This window comes from Sapajus apella, unplaced genomic scaffold, assembly GCF_009761245.1.
Source record: "Sapajus apella isolate SASKATOON/1434 unplaced genomic scaffold, GSC_monkey_1.0 scaffold25, whole genome shotgun sequence".
NCBI lineage: Eukaryota > Metazoa > Chordata > Mammalia > Primates > Cebidae > Sapajus > Sapajus apella.
In genome coordinates this window covers 4,170,377-4,193,036 of record NW_022436965.1, presented here as the reverse complement: position 1 = coordinate 4,193,036, position 22,660 = coordinate 4,170,377, and the positions used below count along the sequence as shown (strand labels likewise).

The window sequence follows — 22,660 nt, the reverse complement described above, 5'->3', positions numbered from 1 at the left end:
AGGCGGAGGTTGCGGTGAGCCGAGATCGCGCCATTGCACTCCAGCCTCCTGGGTTCAGGCAATTCTCCTGCCTCAGCCTCCTGAGTAGCTGGGATTACAGGCACGCACCACCATGCCCAGCTAATTTTTTGTATTTTTAGTAGAGATGGGGTTTCACCATGTTGACCAGGATGGTCTCGATCTCTTGACCTCGTGATCCACCCGCCTCGGCCTCCCAAAGTGCTGGGATTACAGGCTTGAGCCACCGCGCCCGGCCATGTCTTAAGAATATTAAAGTTTGTCTTATTTTTGCAAATATGACCTAATAAGTTATTTGTATTGGGATTTTTATTTCTGATGATTTTACTATTTCAATATTTATGTAGGAGCTTCTACCATTGTTTTTATTCTTATGTATGATTTTAAAAATTGTTTTTCAGTATATTTTCTCTTTTATTACATTTTTAAATATTTATTTTTAATTATGTGTGGACACAGAATTTTGTACATACTTTTGGGGTACATGTGAAATTTGATACCATCATATGTGGAATGATCAATTAGGGCACTTGGGGCATACATCCCCTCAAGCATTTATCACCTCTTTGTGTTAGTAACATTCCAATTCCATTCATTTAGTTATTTGGAAATATCTAATAAATTATTGTTAACAAGAGTCACCCAATTGTGGTACTGAACATTAGATATTATTCCTTCTATCTTGCCATATTTTTGTACCCATTTTCCATTCACTCTTTATTTCCTCTTTCCACTATCCTTTCCAGCAGCTGGTAACCATCATTGTACTTTCTATTTCCATTAATTCAATTGTTTTTAGTTCCCACATGTGAATAAGAACATGTAATATTTGTCTTTCTGTGCCTGGATTATTTAACTTAACATAATGTCCTCTAGTTCTATCCATGTTACTGCAAATGACAGGATTTTGTTATTTTTTTATGGCTGAATATCATTCTATAGCATGGAGTATCACATTTTCTTTATTCATTCGTTGATCAATGCTTACATTGATTCCATATCTTGGTTGTGAACAGTGCTGCAATTAGCATGGGAGTACAGATGTCTCCTCAATATACTGATTTCCTTTCTTTTGGATATATACCCAGCAGTGGGATTACTGGATCGTGTAGTAGTTCTATTTTTAGTTTTTGGAGGAACCTCCATTTTGTTTTCTGTGGTGACTGTACTACATGACTGTCGTTACATTCCCAGCAACTGTGTAGCAGGGTTCCCCTTTCTCCACATCCTCATCAACATTTGTTATTTCCTGTCTTTTGGATAAAAGACATTTTAACTGGGATGAGATTGAATCTTATTGTAGTTTTAATTTCTATTTCTTTGAGGATTAGTGATGTTGAACATTTTTTATATTCCTGTTGGGCACTTGTATGTCGTCTTTTGCGAAATATATATTCAGATCTTTTGCCCATTTTTAAATCTGATGGTTTTTTTCTATTGTTTGATCTTCTTACATATTCTGTGTATCAATTCCTTGTCAGATGGATAGTCTGCAAATGTTTTCTCCCATTCTGTGGCTCATCTCTTTGTTGATTATTTCCTTTGCTGTTCAGAAGCTTTTTGGCTTGATGTAATCCTATTTGTTCATTTTTGCCTTGGTTGCCTGTGTTTCTGAGGTCTTACTCAAGAAATCTTTGTCTAGATCAGTGTCCTGGAGTGTTTTCCCAGTGTTTTATTCTAGTAGTTTTATAGTTTTAGGACTTAGATGTTAGTCTTTAATTGATTTTGATTTGAGTTTTATATATGTCAAGAGATAGCAGTCAAGTTTCACTTTTCTGCATATGGATATTCAGTTTTCCTAGAAAGCATTTGTTGAAGAGACTGTCTCTTCCCCAGTATATATTCTGGGCAACTTTGTTGCAAATGAATTGAACTGTAAATGGGTGGATTTATTTCTGGGTTCTCTATTCTGTTTCATTGGTCTATATGACTGTTTTTGTGCCAGTAACATGCTGTTTTAGTTACTGTAGCTTTGTAGTATAATTTGAAGTCAGGTAATGCCTCCAGGTTTGTTCTTTTTGCTCAGGATTGTTTTTGTTATTTGGGGACTTCTGTGGTTCCATATAAATTTTAGGATTTTTTTTCTATTTCTGTAAATAATGTCACTGGTATTTTGATGGGGATTGCAATGAATCTGTAGATTGCTTTGGGTAGTATGTTCTTGAAATTCAGTCTTACCAATATCAGTTAAATATGGATTATATCTTAATTTTTATATTATTATTCTAAATATATTTAACTCATTAATATTTTTTAATAGATTGCATTTGTAACAACACAATCCCCCATAGACTTTTTTCAGCATGATTTTGTTACACTTATTTTATCAAACACTATACAATTATTATAGGGCACGAGGATTTTTTTCTTAATCTGTTGTGTTCAATTTATCCATCTGACAATCTGACAGTTCTTCTGTCAGTACCATACTGCATTTGAATAACCATAGCTTTATTATATGCCTACTATCTTTGCAAGCATGTCTCCAGTCACTGCTTCTATGGTACATATAGGCATTTTCTATTTGTGCATTCTCTTAGATGTGTTTTAAAATCATTTTGTCAATTCTTTCTTCCCATGCCTTTTTCCAAATTTATATACTTCCTTTTATTGTTTTATTTAGTATAACATGAAACCTATCATTCTGGAAATATTGAATTATGTTTTCAGAAATTTAATATAAAGGAAATTGCAAAATATCATCCATAATATAGGTTTTTGTGTCTCTATGTACTTCAGCAAATTCAAAGTAAATAAAATAAAATTTACAGACTGACTCAGAGTATTAAAAGTACTTTAAACCTGTAAGTGTTGTTATCAAAGTATGTATTCCTAAATGAGTCTAAAAGATTGCCAAAGTACAATTTCTAAATTGATAAAGATGTTATACTCCCAATAATAAAATAAATACTTTTTTTGTATATAACATAGTGAGATTTGAAAATTGGCAAAGAGACTACTACATTGAAGTCCTTTTGATAGGAAGGGAGAATCTCTAACGTAATAATTGTATATATGCAATATGATGTTATAAGGGAATCACATAGTGAATCATTTCCTGTTTTTGAGACTGAAATACGGACACTGCCTTTCACAAAATACTAGCGCACAAATGCTGGGCAAAAATTAGAACCATTGACTTTGTCTCACATTTACAGATAATTCTAGCATTTCATATAGTTAAATGTCATATTTTGTCAGGAGGAGATGTCGAAAGATGGAGATCATGTCTTTTGATTAAAGCAACCACAGTTTATGTTGTGTCTATGTTGTAACTGGCCTTGAAAGTCAGTGACGTCAATGTAAGTGACACTAATTTCTTTACATTAGTTAGCACATACCCTAATTGTAGTCCAATATAGAGTTCATGATTCTAAATATTATTACTATTAATTTATCTAACAAAAGCAGCTTTGTGTTTCAATTTGTCAAGTTTCTTTTTGTTAACCATTTAATATTTTAGATTTACAATATGTAAATTTAGTGTGCCATTAGGGCTCATCCAAGGACAATCAATGAGACTGATTGTTGGTCATGAAAATAAGCCAGAGTCTTCATACTCAAGCATGCAAAATTGACAGGCTGTGAATTTAGGGGAAATGAAGGGACTTTGGGTTTTACTAGGGAGCAAGAAAGCAAGGAATATAGAAGAATTTATTTACTACTGGAAATTATTTTCCCCTTTATGTTACTCACTTTTAGGGAGAGTAATAGATTTAAGTTATTATCCATAAATTAGTTTGTATTGTGTTGCCATAGGTTAGGCATAAATCTGGCTGAGTTTTTCAGTGGTCATTTACATGCTTAATGACAAGAAGCCAGAACAATGGGTTTATTCTCTTAAAAATTATTCAAGGAAAGAAGGAGGAAAAAAAGAGAGAAGCAATGAGGGAAGGAGAGAAGAAAGGAAAGTTTGAAATGAGGCAGTTTTCACAAATTATGGAAGTAATGTGCTTACATTAAACTGATCTGCCTATATTTCATTTAGGCTCAGAATTCCATTTAAACCCACTAATGAGGAAAAAGAATCTGTATTTTTTCCACAATCACCTGATTTATTTATTGAAACGGGGGCATGACCTCTTTCAGAATCTCCACATATTACTCACTTATAATGCTTAAGGTGGTCCCACATCATGGCCAAATCGGTCCAAGTGTCGGCTTTGGGGCACCGGTCCACAATGTCTAGTGAAGAAAAGAGCACAGCATTTAATGTAGTTCTTCCAGTTTTACCTCTCCTACTAGCTTTCTGGAGCTTCTGTAACAAATGCCCCCAGACATGGTAACTTACAACAACAAAAATATATCCTCTCGCAGTTCCGGAGGGCACAAGTTGAAATGACGGCAGCGGCAGCTCTACTGCCTCTCTGAAGCCTTCACAGTAGAACCCTTCCTGCCTCCTCCGGCGTTTGGTGGTTCCAGGCATCACTTGCCCGGCGGTTTCTTCTCTCCAATCTCCGCCTTCATTTTTGTATGGCCTTTTCTTTTGTGTGCATGTCTTTTCTTGTATCTCATGTAATTGTCATTGAATTTAGGGCCCACCTACATAATCCAAGATGATCTAATCTCAAAATCCTTAATTAAATTACATTTGCAAAGAGTCTTTCCCCAAATAATGTCATATTCACAGGACTAAGGGGTTAGGGAATGGGTGGTTTTATGGGGAGCCACCATTCAACCCACTACCCTCAGACTGGTCACGCGTATTGAGAATCAGATGTCTTGTGCGGAGTAGATATTATGTTAGCTGACATTAATTTCCCTTTACATATTTTCTGAGTTTATGGTGACCTCCTTGTGAATAACTAACAAGAATCACAAAGTGCTACGTAAACTCTATACAACATGAGATGTGGAAAATTATTTTCATGCTTGTTGCATTATAAAGCTCTTAGAGCCTAATACCAGCATGTCTTTTATTAAAAGTAAGAGTGACTATAACTGAAGAATAATTAATTCTAACTTGTAGTTTCCCTCTGTTGTATTTTATATTACTTGCTTCAATAATTTTTTAAGATTCTGGAGGTTTACTTACATGCTTAGATGCCATCCGTCTCCCTAATCTTAAAAATAGGTTTTATATAATGAGAAACATTGTAAAACAGAAAGCACGTATTCTTGGTTTGCATAGAGACAAAAGAAATCTGACTTCCTCTAATGGCAAGACAATTTATTTTTTATGTTTATATGTGTGTGTGTATATGTGTGTGTGTGTGTGTGTGTTTGAGACAGTCTCGCACTGTCGCCCACGTTGGAGTGCAGTGGTGCAACTGCATCCTCCACCTCCTGGGTTCAAGCAATTCTCCTGCCTCAGCCTCCTGAGTAGCTGGGATTACAGGCACGTGCCACCACGCCCAGCTAATTTTTTTGTATTTTTAGTAGCGAAGGGGTTTCACCATGTTAGCCAGGATGGTCTCCATCTCCTGACCTTGTGATCCGCCCGCCTTGGCCTCCCAAAGTGCTGGGATTATAGGTATGAGCCACTGCACCCGGCCTGTGTTTGTATTTTTATAAATAAATGTGTTGTTTGTACATATTTTTGTATATAAATAAATGTCATATAAATGCTATCATACTATGTTTTGTATATATTTCTGTTATTTAGAAATAACATTTACTTATAATATGCATTTATTTGTTATTTATTTGTCTCTCCTTAGAGTTTCTTAGTGATGTTTTAAATTAGCACATCCAGCCTGGCCAACATGGTGAAACCCCGTCTCTCCTAAAAATACAAAAATTAGCCAGGTGTGGTGGCAGGCATCTTTAATCCCAGCTACTCAGGAGGGTGAGGCATGAGAATCACTTGAACCTGGGAGGTGGAGGTTACGGTGAGCCAAGATCGGGCCACTGCACTCCAGCCTGGGCAGCAGAGCGAGACTCTGTCTCAAACAAACAAACAAAAAAACCCCAACACACCAAAAGGAGCACAGACATCTTAAAAAGTATCTCTTTGAAGGATACTGTCAAATTTTTATCCCACAGAAAGTCATTGTAGTTAGTATGTAAGTTTATCGTAAATTAGTCTATGGAAATGTGAAGTATCTGACATGTCAAACAATAACCAAAATGGATAGTTATCACAGAACATAGTTCTGGCTTAGTTCCGTAATTCGTGGAGCAGCAATTTTTTTGTTCATGGAAATCTTTTAAAATGCTTTCTAAAATCGAATGCACTTTACTCATAGTCTGTGTCATTGTTTCTTGGTCTTTGCAGAAAGAAACGAGGCACCGGAGAGGAAATGCTTTATCCATTCTGTAATCACTGTCCTTGCCATCATCCGTTTTTAATCTTTACCACATCAGGGTCACATAAGGAAAGGGAAAGTTTCCATCTCTTCCTAATTCTATCATGAAGTGATCTGTCTAAAAATAGCCTCACTCTTACTGCACGTATTTCCCTTTTCCTCTTTCCCCAGCATCCACACATCATTGGTCATACCCTTGAGTCATGTTTGTAAACACCAGATAGCTCTTTCTTTTCCTTGCCCTCACGCAATTGCTCCACACTGTGAACTTTTGCTTTTATTTTGATGTTGAATAATCATGAATGAACAATTGTGAACAGTGCTAGACAAGAAATAACAAGCTGATTAATTCAGCTGAGTAGAGGAAAAAAAAGAAGAGATTCGTGATAAAAGCTTTCTCAAGTTTCAAACAAAATATTATTTATAGCCATATGGGATTTTCAGTGAAATGTTCATGTATTTAGAATAATAGTTTACGAAGCAAATGCCCTCATATACATTCCATCCTTCGTTCTCCTAGATTTTTATTCATTATGGTATTGAGAGAGAATTGATTACCATAAAATTCACTGGCATTCTGGAAGCAAAAATGGCAGTGAAAGTTCAAGGAAAAGTATATTTTTCTCTGAATGGAAGGCCCTATGTTAAAGTACTTGTTTTCTTCTAATGTAAACTACGGAGGTCTTTATACATTTTATCATGTAATCCTCTCAGCCATCCTGTGAGAAAGGCAATAGTATTAGCTTTATTTTACAGAGGTAGAAAATGACTTGCTGATAAATAAGGAACAGGTGAAAGAGTGATGAGATGGGATCGGGAGGCTGCTATGTCAGGGCTGGTGAATAATCTGGTCTGTGTTTGTTCGTTCCTCAGTATCTCTGCATTGCCTGTGGGGGACTATCACTGTACACCGCAGCCACCAAAGATAATTTGTTTCTTGGTGAGCTGTGATGTTTCATTAGTTTGTCTCAGGTCATCCAGCTAGCAAGGGTTAGGATGTCTGTCTTGGAGCTGAGCCTTTCACACGGCACAACCCAGGCCCACAATCATGCAGCACCTTCCTGCTGTTTCCTATAATATCTATTTATCTTTCCTGTTGACTTAAAAACTCCAAGCCTTCAAGGACAGCCCGTCTCTAATGCTTAGAACATAGCAGGTGCTCACTAATAACTGCTGGATGAATTAACAGATATTCTGAGGAAATAGTCCAGGTGTACCGCGGAGTCTCAACTTGGATTTTTTTCCTGGCATTTATCACAGTTTTAAACACAAAGCGTTATTTGATTGCTATCTCTCACCCAAAAGGCCATACATCTAACAACAAGAACCATGAATGTTTTACTCACTGTTATGTCCCCTTTTCTAACATGGAACCTAGACTGACCACTAGTGATTGTTGTTGAATGGATCAATGCGATGACAAGAGCCATTAAAAACAAGTTAAGATTCTAGTGACAGTGCCCCCAAAACTTCGTCTCTCTAGGAATTTTCCTCTCTAATGTTCCAATTTCTCTTCCCTTTCTTCTTCCTCTTCTGTTTTCCTTACTTTTTTCCTTCCATCTCTTTTCTTCTCTTTACTGGCATTTATTTATTAAACATTTGCACAGCACATAGTATATGGTAAGCACTGTTTTAAGCACTGAAAAGTATTATTTAATTCTAATAGCAATGCTATGAGACAGGTATGATTTTTATCATCACATTTTATATCTGAGTATGGAGACACTGAGTTAAGAAACGTGCCCAAGGCCACGGAGCTTTCATTCGGACTCAGGCATCAGGTCCCAGAGTCTGTGCTTTTACCACTATGATATTCTGCTTCTTATTCATTCCATTCCCCCTGAGGATGCACATAAATGGAAATGAGGTTTCTTCACTGCATCTCTCCATATTGATTTATGTTCTCCAGTTTAAATTTAATTTTGGAGGTGCTTACCCACTGAGTTAGCCTGCTTTGGTGCAGAGACAGACCAACCTCAAATCTCAGTGGCTGACCATGAGCATGTATTTCTGGGCCAGTTACATGCCAGCCGTCGTAAATCGCCTGTGGAGACTCCGTTCTATGTGTCTTCTCAATCTGTTGGGACTGTATAATCCTTTTACCAGGAAGGGAGCTAATATGCGGAAACCATCATACAATTTGCCACAACCATTAAACTCTTGGTACGGCCGTACAGTCCTCTCTTGCCATTACATGTAATAGCAACACTCAGGCCAGAGGTTCAACTTCTTTTCATAAAAAGAAGGCAAAAAGCTGATTCAGAGTCATTCAAATATTTTTGTGTACATAAAATGAATGACGTTTTGACTGGTACTTTTTAACACTTTGGTGGAGATGATACAGGTAAAAATCCAGTAACAGAGGATTATTTATTCTGCATCAACAGGTTCCTTTTTCACTCCTGAGGGATCAAAAAACATTCCCATGGTTATAAATTCTCTGAACCCATAATGTTTTTTTTTTCTCCAGCAGCTTCTTCAACATAAATTTTTCTCAGTTCAGTTCATCAAAAATTTATCAAATGCCTGCTGTGGAGCTAGCCTTGTGCCAAGAATTAATGTAACAATACTGAGTTTGTTTTCTATTTCTTTGAGATTGATGAGCTTCTTGAGAATAGGGTCTTGATTCATCCTAGCAAGGAGCACATTGCTGGCGCATAGTAGACAGCTAGTTAATACTGAATAACGGTCAGACCAACTGAATCAATGAAAATAGAAAATTTCCAAATGCATCTTTCCCTCTTTCCTACAGGAACTTCTACTTGCAGAAAAGTGGGCTAAAATGAACAAGCTCCCTTTTCCGAAGATCGATCCTTATGTGTTTGATCGGGAAGGGCTAAAGGAGTGCTATGTCTTTAAACCCAAGAATCCTGACATGGAGAAGGATTGTCCAACGATCATCCACTTTGTTCTGGCCAACATCAACTTCAGAAAGTACAAGGCTCCAGGTATGTTGGGAGTAAGTTGTATTCCATAAAATAGAAATTAAGTAGGGGAGCAAAACTGATATTAAACTGTTTCACTCTGGCACTGCCGTACCGGCTAGTACACTATTGTATGCCTGCCTTACCTTGATAAGTAAATACTATCTGGGACCTCAAGTACTTCCCCTCTTTCTTACCCCAAGATCCCCTGAGTTGCTCACAGTCCAGAAACTAAAAAGTCAACGTCTAGTTTAACAAAAATCTCTGGGACTTTATTTCAATACTTTGAGTTATGTTTGTTCTGATTGATTTTTAATCAAATATTTTGACTGTCACCCTTATAAGAAAGCTCTTATTTCAGAAAAATTATGCAAATTTCTGGGAATTTTAGTTGACCACAAGATTAACATAATCTAGCAGTGCACCATGGCTAGCAATTTGAGTGTGTCATGTTGTGTTTCATAGAAAACAAGAATCAAGTTTGAGATGTAGCCTTTTTTTGTTTGTTTTGTTTACTATATCTAGAGGATTCTCTTGACTCCTATGTATCCTGGAAAATGTTGATTAAACAAAGGAGATCTGAAGATTGACATGCAGGATGCTTAAAGCTCTAAAAACCATATTTTAGGACCAGAAAATGTATTTTCCATTTTGTGAATGGAAAGACACAAAAAAAATAGGATGAGTAATGGGAATATGCTGAAGAAAATGGTGTTTTCTGAATTTCTCAGAAAGAATCGATAGGCGTGAAGATTATTGTGAAGCATGTAGTTCAGCACAGGAGAAGGTGGGAATCACTGACATTTTTAGTTATCAGACAGTAGAACACTTGAAACCCAGTGAATTTCCTATCACTGTCAATTCTCAAGGAGAGGCTCACTGAGCAGTTGGCATGTGTAGGGGATTTCCATGGCATGAAGACAGTCACATAATGTTTTGCTTTGGGTTCTCCCAGAAACTGATTCTGAGAAAAGGACTCAAGTGCAAATAGTTTATTTGGGGGAGCTGGGGAACATGCTAGTTTATTAGTAAGGAAATGGGGAAGTGGTCAAGGGAAGGAAGGCAGACATCAAAACTGCGTTAGCAAGCCAGCTGCCACAATGGGAACTTGACCCGCTGGGAAAGATTAAGAAATGGAACAGGCCCGTGTCCCGCAGTCATGCTTCCCACACACACACCAACGGGCAGGGGAATGGAGCATTCAGATGCTAACTCCCTAGAGTCTTTGGCTGACCACTGCCTGGGATACAGTGTTGTCAGAATTTCCAGCCTGCTGCCAGTAGGCCAAGCAGACTCCTAGAGTTGCAGGGCAGAAGAGAAAGCCCTCAGGCACAGAGATGGCAGATACGGCAGCTGGATGTCACCCGGTCAGAACACACAGAAATGATAAGTCCAGAGATAGTAGAGTACCTGGCTCTGCAGGGCTCCCACTGCTGTCTTTGTGTCTGTATGTTTCATTCCTCGGGTTTTAAAGATATTTTGTAGTTTTCAAAATAACACCCTTTGTGACTCTTCCGGTATTTAGGTGTTCCAAGGGAAACTGAGGAAGAGAAAGAAATTGCTGACTTTGATATTTTTGATGACCCAGAATCACCATTTTCAACCTTTAATTTTCAATATCCAAATCAAGCATTCAAAAGACTACATGATCTCATGTACTTCAATACTCTGAACAACATTGATGTAAGTATCTCCTGTGGCCGCTATTTCAAATGACTTCCATACCGCATAAATACGCCAATGCCTCTTTTTAATTACACGTTTTTAAAAGTGTTATGAATGACATTACCCAAAATGTGCCACTTTACTTTTCATGAATTATTTTGCTAATCTCCAGAAGAACCCTACAAATCTGAAAAATAAGGAAGCTTATTCTATGCTTATTATTTTATTGAATGATTAGTTAATAATCGGTTCCTTTCCCAAAGTATCTACTTATGATAAAATAAGGAAGAAAAGTGACAAAAAGGAAATATGAGTATGAAAATGAATGTAATCAAAAGTATAGTTAATCTGCAAATATATGACATGAATTTTAACAAATACATTTATGGGCAGTATCACAAAAGGGAACAGCCTCCCCTATTTTTAGCCCTTGGGATGTCAAGTATACTTTGCTTTAGAAAAAGTCATGGTCTTCAGTATCAATCTTTCCTATCACTAGCATATCTTCTGCTAAGATTCTGTGTCTAGGTGAAATCCTTTCATTTTTAACTTACCATTTAGGAACGCTATTCTGTAACTGAAATCATTGGCTTGTGGTTCCAAATCACAGTGTCTGACAAATGATTATCGTTGTGAAAGCTTAAATTCATTAGCCTAATTGGATTTTGTGCATTAGAAAAACAGACAACAAAAAGAAAGAAATTAAATGGAGAAGGAAAGGCATCATGCCTGATTTACCAGTCTTTTTGGTGACTGTGTAAATGGCACAAAGGAACTCAGAGTATGTGAATGAATGTTCTGCTTATATGGGCTTTAGTTAGGTTTTGTGAGCTAATGGAACTCCACACATCTAGTTTGCTTGCTTGTTTGTCCTGAGGCTAGTAATGATCAATTGTGTGAATAATCACAGTTGTACCATAATATACTTGTTAATCAATATCTTTACTTTTTGCAATGTGTGACATTTTTTCCCATAAGCTTTGTTCTTACAACTCTAAAATTCTTTTTTTTTCCAGCCTTCATTTACGAATAGATGATAATTCATACAAAACAGGTGTATCAAAATATATAGCATGTGTCATTTTCTCCATAGATTTGTTTCCTTTTTAGAAAAAATGTTTCAAGCAGTGGACATCTGAAATCCACATGATGCATTATCTCTGTGGTGATGGCAAAAATTGAAAGGTTAAGAGAAAAATGATTAATTTGTGATTTTAGGGCGTGAACAGAAATTCTAGTTGCATTTTATAAAAACCTTATGCAACTAAAAGAGAGGCAAGAGTTAATATCACAGTCATCCTATTTTTGCAGTATGAGCCAATAAACTCAAAACTACACATTCCTTGGGATGAAATATATTAAATGTGATAAGTCTTTCTCAAATGGAAAAAAATAGATTGTAGGAATATACAAATACCGTATTGGACTTGGGAGTAGATATACATATATATGAGTATATCTTAACCAACTGTATTTGTCTTGCTGTTCTAGTTTATATAAAGTCTGTGATATGGTTCTATTTATATATTTTACAAACATTCTTCAAAGTAGTTTGTTTGACACATAGATGTAAAAGTTAAAGCCTGAACAAAAATAGACCAAATCCCAGAACTGTCCCAACTTACACACCTCATCAATTGTTGATTCTTCAGAAGCCATTAATTTAGTAGTTTTAAAAATCTGTTATCACAATAAGTGATAACATATATAAAACATAAAATTTACCATTTTGGCCATGTTTAAGTGTACAGTTTAGTGGCATTAAGTACACTGCATCCGCGTGCAGTCATCCCCACTATCTACCTCCAGGATGTTTTACATCTTCCCAAGCTGAAACTCTGTACCCACTAACCAGCGGGTCCCCATTTCCCTTGCACTTTTACTAACAATACCATCAGGTTTTTGTAAGAAGATTGATAAATTCATTAAAAATAATATGAAAGTGGAAAGGACCAAAGCAGCCTAACTCAACTCGAAGAAGGAAAGCAAAGTTAGAAGATTTATTTTACCAAATAGAAAGAAAGGTAAAATTTCCAAATTATATTTACCTTTTCCAAAGGTAAAGTTTCCAAATTATGTAATTAAGGAAACATGACTGTCCAAGGACAGACAGTAGCACTAAATAAAATCATCCTTGAATAAATTTGCAACTAGCTATAAGGAAAAAGTGATCAGATGATTATTCACAAGGAAAAATATTAATTAAATTGACATCTTTCACATTATCAACAAAGCCAATCCCAGATAGACGGTAGATGGGAATATAAAAGTAAACAAATTTCCTAGAATACAACACAGGGGAGTATCTTTATAACTTTGACCTGGGGAAATATTTTATAAATTTAACGATAAAGCATTAGCCATGAAGGACAATCCTTTCTATATCTCCAAGTCCTTCAGTTCGGAGAATTAAGCAGTTTTTAATTGCTTCTACTACTGTTTCTGTCACAGCATGTATAGACAAGGTCATGGGCTTTATATCATCTTTAAATCCCATACGGGGGCCACTCATGTGACTTTGAATAAGCTGCTTAAACTTTTTGAGCCTCAGGCGTGGTGGGACCTATAATAATTGTAATAGTGAATGTTTAATTGGGTGATGCATGATCAGAGAAGCTGTTCAGTAAATGGGAACCTTACCTGTACATGTCCGTATCTTGTACCCCTGAAGGTTCATGGGGATTACACCCAAAGACCTTTGCAAATGCCCCAGATTAACATAGACAAATTTGTACAGGTAATGCAAATGAAGGTAGGCTTCTCCTGAATTACATGAACATTGAGACCCACGTTCAAGGAATTCCTCTTTGTGTGTGTGTGCATATTTAATAAACATAAAAAATTCAGTTTTCACTGAATACCGAATAGCTGACATTTTACCTCTTCCTTAGTGACTCCCTCCTTCTCCACCTTAAGAAAACGCATTTTTATCAGAGTCAAAACTTCTTTATAAATGATGGTACTTTAAGAGCAACAAAACTCTGCTGAGGTTAGGATACAGGAGAGTTCATCAGGCTCCGTGATTAACTAACTCACTCCCACACCATTTGAATAGAGTAGGACACTGATTCGCACTTCAGCAACACAGCATATGTTTATTGCCATAGACCATCAGAGTTCTTTGTAAATAGTGGATGGATATTGTGAATATAAGCTCTTACGATGCAAAGTCACTTCTCTGCCGATTTCATAGACAACAGTTTTCAACTTTGCAACTGTGACCACTGTGGCTTAAGGCAACGTTTCCTCTTCAGTTCACTCTGACCTCAATTTGTGCTTTGACGAGGCCATGCTGTATCAGCCAGCTGCAGCCTCCTCTATTGCCTCATTTTATCAAGAGATCCTAGCTGGCCTGCTTCGCCATAGCTGCATTTCAGTTTATCTTTAGCGGGTTTCTGCTCTGTTTCTGCTCACGTCATGACAGCGGCCTGGGGTTCTCATAGCATCAGGTTTCTGCTCTTACTTGATCCTCCCAAATTCCTTTTCACTGAACCTTGTCTCAATGCTTTTACAATTACAGGAGCATTTCATTTTTTTTTTCCCTTCAGAAACGACGTATAGTGACTTACACTGGTAGACAGGTGATTAGGGGGTTGGGGGGGGTGTTGCAGAGGCGTTGGAGTCTGACTAAATTGGGTATTCGGTTGACTTTGGACATGCTGGTTAACCTTTCTAAATTTTGCTTTCCTGTTTTGTAAAGGGAAGTGATGGTACATACCATGTAGGATCAGGATGGGGATTAAGTAAAATAATATAACTGAAGGTCTTGGCATGTGATAGACACTCAGTAGACTGAAGCAGCTAATATAATAATGACAATAATTGTTATTGGTGTTCCTAGTTTTTGGCTTTTAATTATAAACCCCTTAAAAATAGTGACTTGCTTTATTTATGTCGTATGCTTTAGACATACTGATCACAATGCCTGACACCTAAAGTAAATCTGCAGTGCAGTTTTCATGATGGATGTTTAAAATGTCATTGACTTACTGTGGGTAGCAAGTGTCAGGACACAAGGTGCTGTTGGTTGGGTGGAGGTGGAGTTCCCAGTCGTGGGGAATTTGTATACAGTACATGCCTGCCCACGCAGTTTGGCTACATACTCTGCTCTTAAACCACTACTTTGATCTGGAAGGAATACGTCTTCTGAGATTTCTTTTCTAGGACCTGTTAATTTGCTATCACAGGAAAATATATTGTTTCCCAGTCTCATTCAAATTATTAACTTGATAGGCATATTCTTAGAACCAGTTATGTGTCAGTTTATTCAGCATATGCCAATGATGCAAAGTAATGAGATTTTCTCTTTCTTAATTATACAAAGTGCTAAACATTAGATGTTAATTAAAACGAGGTTACGTCCACATCCAGAAATATTGATACTTATTTCTTAATTTATTGATATTTCTTCATCTTGATAAGGGTGTGTAGGTACAAGTCAAGGTTCTTTTAGAAATAATTTAGAAGCTGATTATTATGTATTATTCCCTAATATATTAGGCTATAACTTATCTACCTTTAATGCTGCCTATAATCTCTGTCTCATTTATTTATTAATTTAACACATATTATTTAATGTGCCAGAAACTGTATTAGGAACTAAGGGTACCACACAGAAATAACAATGAAAAGTTTTGAGTGCTTCATATAAGCCAATTATTTCCCCAAATGTTTAACACTCAAGACTAGCCTATGAGGTGGGGGTTTAAATTTTTTTTTTATTTATATATTAGGAAACTAAGTCGTGGATTATTTAGGCAGATTGCTGGAAGTCACAATGACATGGGGGAGCTGAGATGAGGCCGATGTCTTTTCTCCTTCCTTCCTTACTTTTGAACCATCTGTCTCTCAAGCAGCCTTATTTCTTAGTTTTTCCCAGACACGCCTTCATTCTAGCCAGGCCAACCAATTCCCAGACGTCTCTGACACATGCCACAACCTTCCGTCTGCAGCCTTTTCATATGGCTATTCTTCTAGGGAGAATGCCCCGTCTTCTGCTCCACTTAGAAAACTCTGCCTGTCCTTTAACTCAGTGTCCTGTGTCAGTCAACCTCTAATGAGCACCTTCTGTGTATTTGTGAATTTTGAAAATATTTATTATGTACCTTCCATGTTCTAAGTGCTGGGATTAAAAAAAAATGACAAGCCTGATGAACTTTCTGCCTTCCTTACATTTCAGTTCTTATTAAAAAGGCAGGCATTATCCAGCAAATTCACAGTAATTTACACCTAAATATTTTCTTGTGTTCTGCTATAGTTGTAATTTTTACTTCTCTAAAAAAATAGACTGTAACTTTCTCTCTTGGGCTTATTTTTAATTTTCTATTGTGATAACTCAATATTTGTTTGTGACTTGCGTATAATCTTACCTATACAAATTTGTTTCTTATGTGGGGGGTAAGATCACATTTTATGTGCTTGTTTTTCTTATTCTCTGCTTTAAGTCATTACCAAAGACTTAAGGGATCTGGTTCAGCAATAGGAGGCTGTTGAATGTCAGAAGTGAAAGATGACATGGGGTAGGCAGTGGGTGGAGAAAGCTGAGATGTGTGGGCTTTTGCTGGGTCACACTGAAGGGAAGGACTTGGAATCTCAGTGAATTTCGGGGAACAATGAAAGAGATACACCATTTAAGACGACTTCTTGTATAATAAAAAAGAAAGATTTAAATTTAGCATGATGCCTTTTGGGATACATGTATTTGTATCATATAGGATGCCAAAAGGTTTGAATTTAATAACTGATCTGGTACTGGGCTTGGTTTTTTCTATCACAGAACGAACTCCCTGGAACAGGGTATTTTCTGCAGTAATCAGGAAAACCTGGCTAATGGTTTCATGGTGTTAATATGCCACCTAGTGGTTGAACTTGCACATTCTAGGTTGGGGTTTTCAGCGTTGGACGTGTTTGTTTCTTTTCTCAGAATGGCTTGCTCACTGGGAACACCAGCTGAGGTCCAGTTATAATAAATCCACTAGTTCCTGATGTTGATGTTGCTGATTTTTTTATGCTCATGATTTCAGTTTGAAGGAATTGATAGCAGCAGTCATTGTCAGTTTAATTTTCTCAATGGTCCTTTTTATTTTAATGCTTGTTGGGTGTTCAGAAAGCAAACAGTTGTTTTTTATTTGGGCACTTTTATGCGGTGAGGGCTGATGTTTCTTGGATTGTTGTGAGAAGGAAAAACCGACTGATATATTTGCTGATAGGGATCTCTAGAAAGGCAGGGAGAGCTTGAAAAGAAGTTGTAGTAGGACACTTTGAATAGCAGAACTGATTTGCTGACTTACACAATGTAGTAAGCTAGTTCTTGGCTATATATCTGGTGTGTTTATTTCCTATAAACTTTATAGCTTCACTTCGAATTTAGAGTTCCCAATTTTCATCACATGTCGTCAGTTTAAAAAATAACAAATGTAATAGTTGTAGAATGTTTTTGTACTAGGCATTGTGCAAAGGACTTTATAGAAATGACCTCCAATCCCCTACAGAACCCCAAATTAGTACATTATTTCCATTTTAAAGAAGAGGAAACAGGCTCATATATTTAGACTAATTCCCCTCCATACCACACAGCCAAGAAGAGTTTGCACCTGGCGGCCCTTGGTCAAAGTCTCCTTTGTAGGTCTGAAGCATCTGTTGTCATCACAGGATTATGTTTCCCTATTTATAAGAAAAATGGGATCAGCAAATATCAATTTTAACAGACTCAGACACATTTAAGCCCATTTTCCCCAGAAGAGAATTACATATATTATGTTTTAAAGTAAGGCATATAAAAGAATCACATTCCTGTGATAGCTCCCTCTTTCCAAAATGTTTCTTGGGCGTCTGTGACATAAAGTCACAGAAAAATAATTGCATGTTTGCACCCCTTAGATATCACATGTTTAAGTGGTGCAAACATGATCTCCTCCAGGCAATGAGCCATGCTTTCCCAGTGAGCTTGCACGTGGTAAGGGGAGAATCCCTCTGAGCATGCATCTCCAGGGCCAAGTGGGCACAGCAGTTGTGAGTGGGAGGAGGCCATAGCATCCTAAACTGCTCAGACTGGCCAAGTGCTCCTGTCTGTGGCAGGAGGCTGAAAGGTACAGGGACTGTTTTAATGTTGCTTAACAATCCCTGAGGTACAGAATAAAGGGAACCGTGGAATAACATTTATCTCATTGGCTATTGGGAAGAAATGAGGACTGTCGTGGGGAATGGAGTCTTCCTGATTTTAACAAGGTTCTGAAGCAGGAGCAGAGACAGATTACTCTTCAGGCCTTCTTCCAAAGCCCATTTCCACTGCTCTTCAGTAACTGTGTCTACCAAATTCTGAATGTTCTCTTTTTTCCCCAAATTCTAACTCGGTTAACTTCATACCAAAACCAGTGTATGACAATTGAAATAGCAATTCCTAGAGGCCGTAGTTTTCTGTATTTTCTTCTGGTTACCATTAACACGGGTATATGTAAAGAACATACATCGGGTATATGTATTCTGAATAAAAAGTAGTAATTCATTTCCACCAGTGAAGCCACAGAGCGTGGCGTTTCCTAGATAGAGGAGGCTCACGTTTTATAACTGTGTTGGTTCAGTTGAGGAAGCAAGGCAGTTCTCCAGCAACGCCTTCTTCCTCCACTGGGAAGGACAAGCTTTTACTTTTCTGGTGGTCTTCATTTCTACTTGCCCACTAGTTATAAAGAACACAGGTTATAGATTTAGTAATTACTTGTTTCTTCCCTGGTATCTATTTTTCTGTAAAGGGAAGAGCCAACATAACTTTACCATGTTACCATTTTATTCCCAAATTTATCAGCACAAAATCTAGAACAGTTTCATAATACTTATTTCCCTGGCGAGGGAAGGAACAGTAGCTGAATATGAGCTTGACAAGAGCAGTGGTGGGATGTTGAATTTAAATGTGTGTGCATGACTCATAGATTTCTATTCATAAATGTGAAAAAGAATACTCTAATAAAAAGATTAATTAGACTTTTGATTAAAAATGTATAAATGAGTTAATAGCAGCACTGATGATACACCTTCTATCTGTTTGCAGGTCATAAAGGAAGCCATGGTTGAAAGCATTGAATACAGAAGACAGAATCCGTCTCGTTGCTCTGTTTCCCTTAGCAATGTTGAGGCAAGAAGGTTTTTCAACAAGGAGTTTCTAAGCAAACCCAAAGCATAGTTCATGTGCTGGAAAGGGCAGCAGTTTCTGATGCTGAGGCAGTTTGCAATTCCGTGACAACTGGATTTAAAAGTACAGATAGTTGTACTGCTCATGAAAGACTGGCTGATACTCAGAGTTGCAGTGACTTAGCTGCATGCTATTATAAGGTGGTTAGGTTGACAAACAATGTTGATTATGTAAGGATATACTTAGCTACATTTTCAGTCAGTATGAATTTCCCGATACAAATGTAGGGATATATACTGTCTTTTTAAACATTTCTCACCAACTTTCTTATGTGTGTTCTTTTTAAAAATGTTTTTTTCTTTTAAAATATTTAACCGTTCAATCTCAATAAGACTTCCCATTATGTGTGAATGATATTCACTGACTAGACTTATCCCATGAGACAACACTATTTTTATTTATATATGCATATATAGACATATATGAAATAAATACATTAATGTACAAATAAGCATGAGATACTGAGTTTTTTGTTATTCTTTTTAATGAGCTATGGCACTATTGCTATGAAAGATTCTCATTTTCACTGCTTTCAAACGCAAAAGGCGTTCATCCTAAACTCAAGTGTGAAACTTACTTTAAATCATGGGTGTTTTCTGAAAAGAGGAATATATAATTTGTTCAGCAAGTGGTATATGTTTATTCATTAAGCAGAAAATAGCTACACAACCACTTCTAATGTAACACTTCACTTTGCTAGTATTATCCTGGACTGCTTATCCAATACCAATGTAGTTGACCTTAGAGAATAACCCAAAAAAAGTGGCAAGGGCTGAATCAAGCTTAATAAGTGGCTTGCCTTTTGCATCTGCGAGGTTTGTCTTGGGAACACGGTATGACACCTCCGTGGCTTCCGTTGCAGCTGAACTGATCTTGTTCGGAATGTTCCAAAGCTAAGGTCTTCCTCTCTTCGCTTCCTGCCATTCTTCTTTCCTTGGATTACCTTTCTTTAAGCTCTTTATTCATTTGTCTTTTTATCCTCTCACCTTTCACATTCCTGCCTATGAGGAAAGACAAAAAACAATAAAGGGAAGCCTTGAACATTCATTCTGTTGTTCACTGATGTATGCCTACAACAAATGAGTGCCCACCGCGTGCTGTCAGGCATGTTGCAGGATCTCAGGATCTGGAGGCACAACAGTGGAAAGACTGACAAAAGTGCTGCCTCTGTGAGTGGGAGGAGGCCACAGCATCCTGAACTGCTCAGACTGGCCAGGTGTTCCTGCCGGTGGCAGGGGGCTGAAAGGCACAGGGACTGTACCTTAACCTTGCTTAACAGTCCCGAGGATTGCATTCTGGTGGAGACAGCCAAAGACGATATGACAACGACGTGTGTAGAATGTTAGAGAGTGCTGAGCGCTAAGAAGAGAAGTAAAGCAGGGAAAAGAGGAGAGGGGAAGTGTTAGAGGTGTGTGATTTCATCACAGTAGCGGTGAAGAGCAGAGGAGCAAGACCTGTGGCTGTCCAATGGAGGACCGTTGCCGGCAGAGGAAGTAACAAAGTTCCCCAGGTGGAGCACCAAGCATATTCTGGAAACAGAGACGGGACCAACAGGCCTAAGGCAGAGTGGGGGGCGTACAATTAACTTTCTCTATTTGTTCAAACATTGGCCATATTGTTTGTATTTGATTTATCCTTCCAAATACCCCTGGTAAAGAAACAAGACTAGAGAGGTGAAGAACTATGGCCAAGATGACTAAACTCTGAACCCAGTCCCTGTGCCCTGGACCTTATGGCCTGTATGTCACCATCTGTGGTGCCCTCTAGAAACAGACGAACACTTGAGTGACAGTCATTATAAAGCTGAGACCAAATAGCACACTGGCTTTCCCTTTGTTCACACGCTTTTAGTTTCTAGACTACAATAACAGGCTTTTCATCTAATTCAGCTTTGCCATTCGTTCACTGATAAATTTACTAGAATTCTGATTTTATAAAAACACACATTGGATGGCCAACTAAATCTGTACATTTATTTTTTCATTATTTATTTGTTTCAAAGAATGACTGACAAGCGAGACGGCCCCTTAGTCTACTCCCAAATCAACAACGTGCCCCGGTAATTTTGGCTTGGCTCTTTGCCTTTTTTCAGGCGAGCACAAGCTTTCTAGTTTGTTCACTGTTCACACCCATGACAGGGCTGCTGCTCTACCGCATCCGTGTACAAGCTGTACAATTTCAGGTGATCTATTTTTTGTAAGCCATGAAAGCAACAAAATAAAAGCTCGGTGTGTGTATGTAACTAATTTCTTCTGAAGTATAAAATTTTAAACTTTTCATAAATACTTCTGTTCTAACATGGAAAACACTTTATAAAAGTTTCAACTGTAGCTCCTCTTTCCTTTTTGTTTCACTTTCTCTTTACCTTCTGAAACAATTGAATCCCAAAGCCATGGGAATCGACAGGGGATCGAAGTTGGACGTAAAACCTGAGTCAGGTGGGCATCCACGCAGAGGACGGGGTGGCATTGACAGTGCAGCATGCTTACACATGGGGGAACCAGTCAGGTATTTCAATATCTTTAATATCATAAATATAATGGGTGCCAGTTTCTCACTGGAATGGAGTTACAAATATGAAAATGAAGAATAACAGAAGGTTTGTGTGGTGTTAGGTTGAAGCAGGAGGTATTAGTATGAATTCACAGGTTTTAATATAAGTAGAGAGAGAGAATAAATAGACATGCAAGTGGGTGTGTGTAAAGATTCTGCAAGTCTGTCATTGAGAGGATCTGGGAGCAGTGACACTCCCAATAGCAATGAGCGTGCTTGGTACACAGAACGTGGCTTTGAAATCCCATTATATAACAACAGAAACCTAGGATCTTCACAGAAGTGGCTGATTCTAGGTCTGGGGCAGAACAAGCATGAAATGACGGTAGACCATTTTATTTTGCCACAGAGCAGAAGTGTTCAAAGAATGATAAGGGCATGTCAAAAAGACACGTAAGGCAGCTTGAAGGGACACCTGCTGGCTCTTTTTGGGAAATTAAGCATTCACATAAATAATGTTAGTAACAGATTATGATCCATTGAATAATATAGGAAACAATGACCCCATATTTACTAAATAGATAAATAGGGAACCAGATATTTACATAATCTCAAAATACTTCCTTTTATAAAATACTTAATTACAAAGGGAAAAAAGTAACTTTCTAGTAAAGAAACCTGGCAGACTAAGTAATCAAAATCAATGTTCTCAAAAGTGAGGCAGACCGAAATTGCCCCACCTGCTAGAACGCAGTGAGAATGTAGCATCACTTCCGTGATAACATGCCATAGATGCAGCACCTGAATCTAACCATGAAGAAGTGCCAGGAAAACTCAAACTGGGAGAAATGTCAAGTATAGTCGTCTGTCATCTTCAAAATCGTTAACGATTAGGCAAGTCAAGGAAGGACAGAAGAACTGTTCCAGACTGAAGAAGACTAAGGATACACAGCAACTGAAGGCAACATGTCAATCTGACCTGAATTCTTCCATTCATGTTTCACCAAGTGTTCTATTGACAGATAAAAGATGCCAACAGAACAATGGGTGCAATACGAACTGTCTCTGAAGAGCTGGTCACAGTAATGTATCAATGCTAATATCCTGATTTTGATGCTGATATTGTG

The 22,660-nt window shown here is 37.6% G+C and overlaps 1 protein-coding gene across 1 annotated transcript in view; it reads left to right on the top strand.

Moving 5' to 3' along the window:
* PLA2G4A (phospholipase A2 group IVA) overlaps positions 1–19,501 on the top strand; it is a 147,012-nt gene extending 127,511 nt beyond the window's left edge. The window contains exons 16-18 of the mRNA XM_032291137.1: positions 9,019–9,214; positions 10,716–10,873; positions 18,900–19,501. Of these exons, the coding sequence (XP_032147028.1) occupies positions 9,019–9,214; positions 10,716–10,873; positions 18,900–19,031 (486 nt within the window). The 3' untranslated portion in view covers positions 19,032–19,501. The remainder of the gene's footprint in view (positions 1–9,018; positions 9,215–10,715; positions 10,874–18,899) is intronic.
* Positions 19,502–22,660: the final 3,159 nt, after the last annotated feature.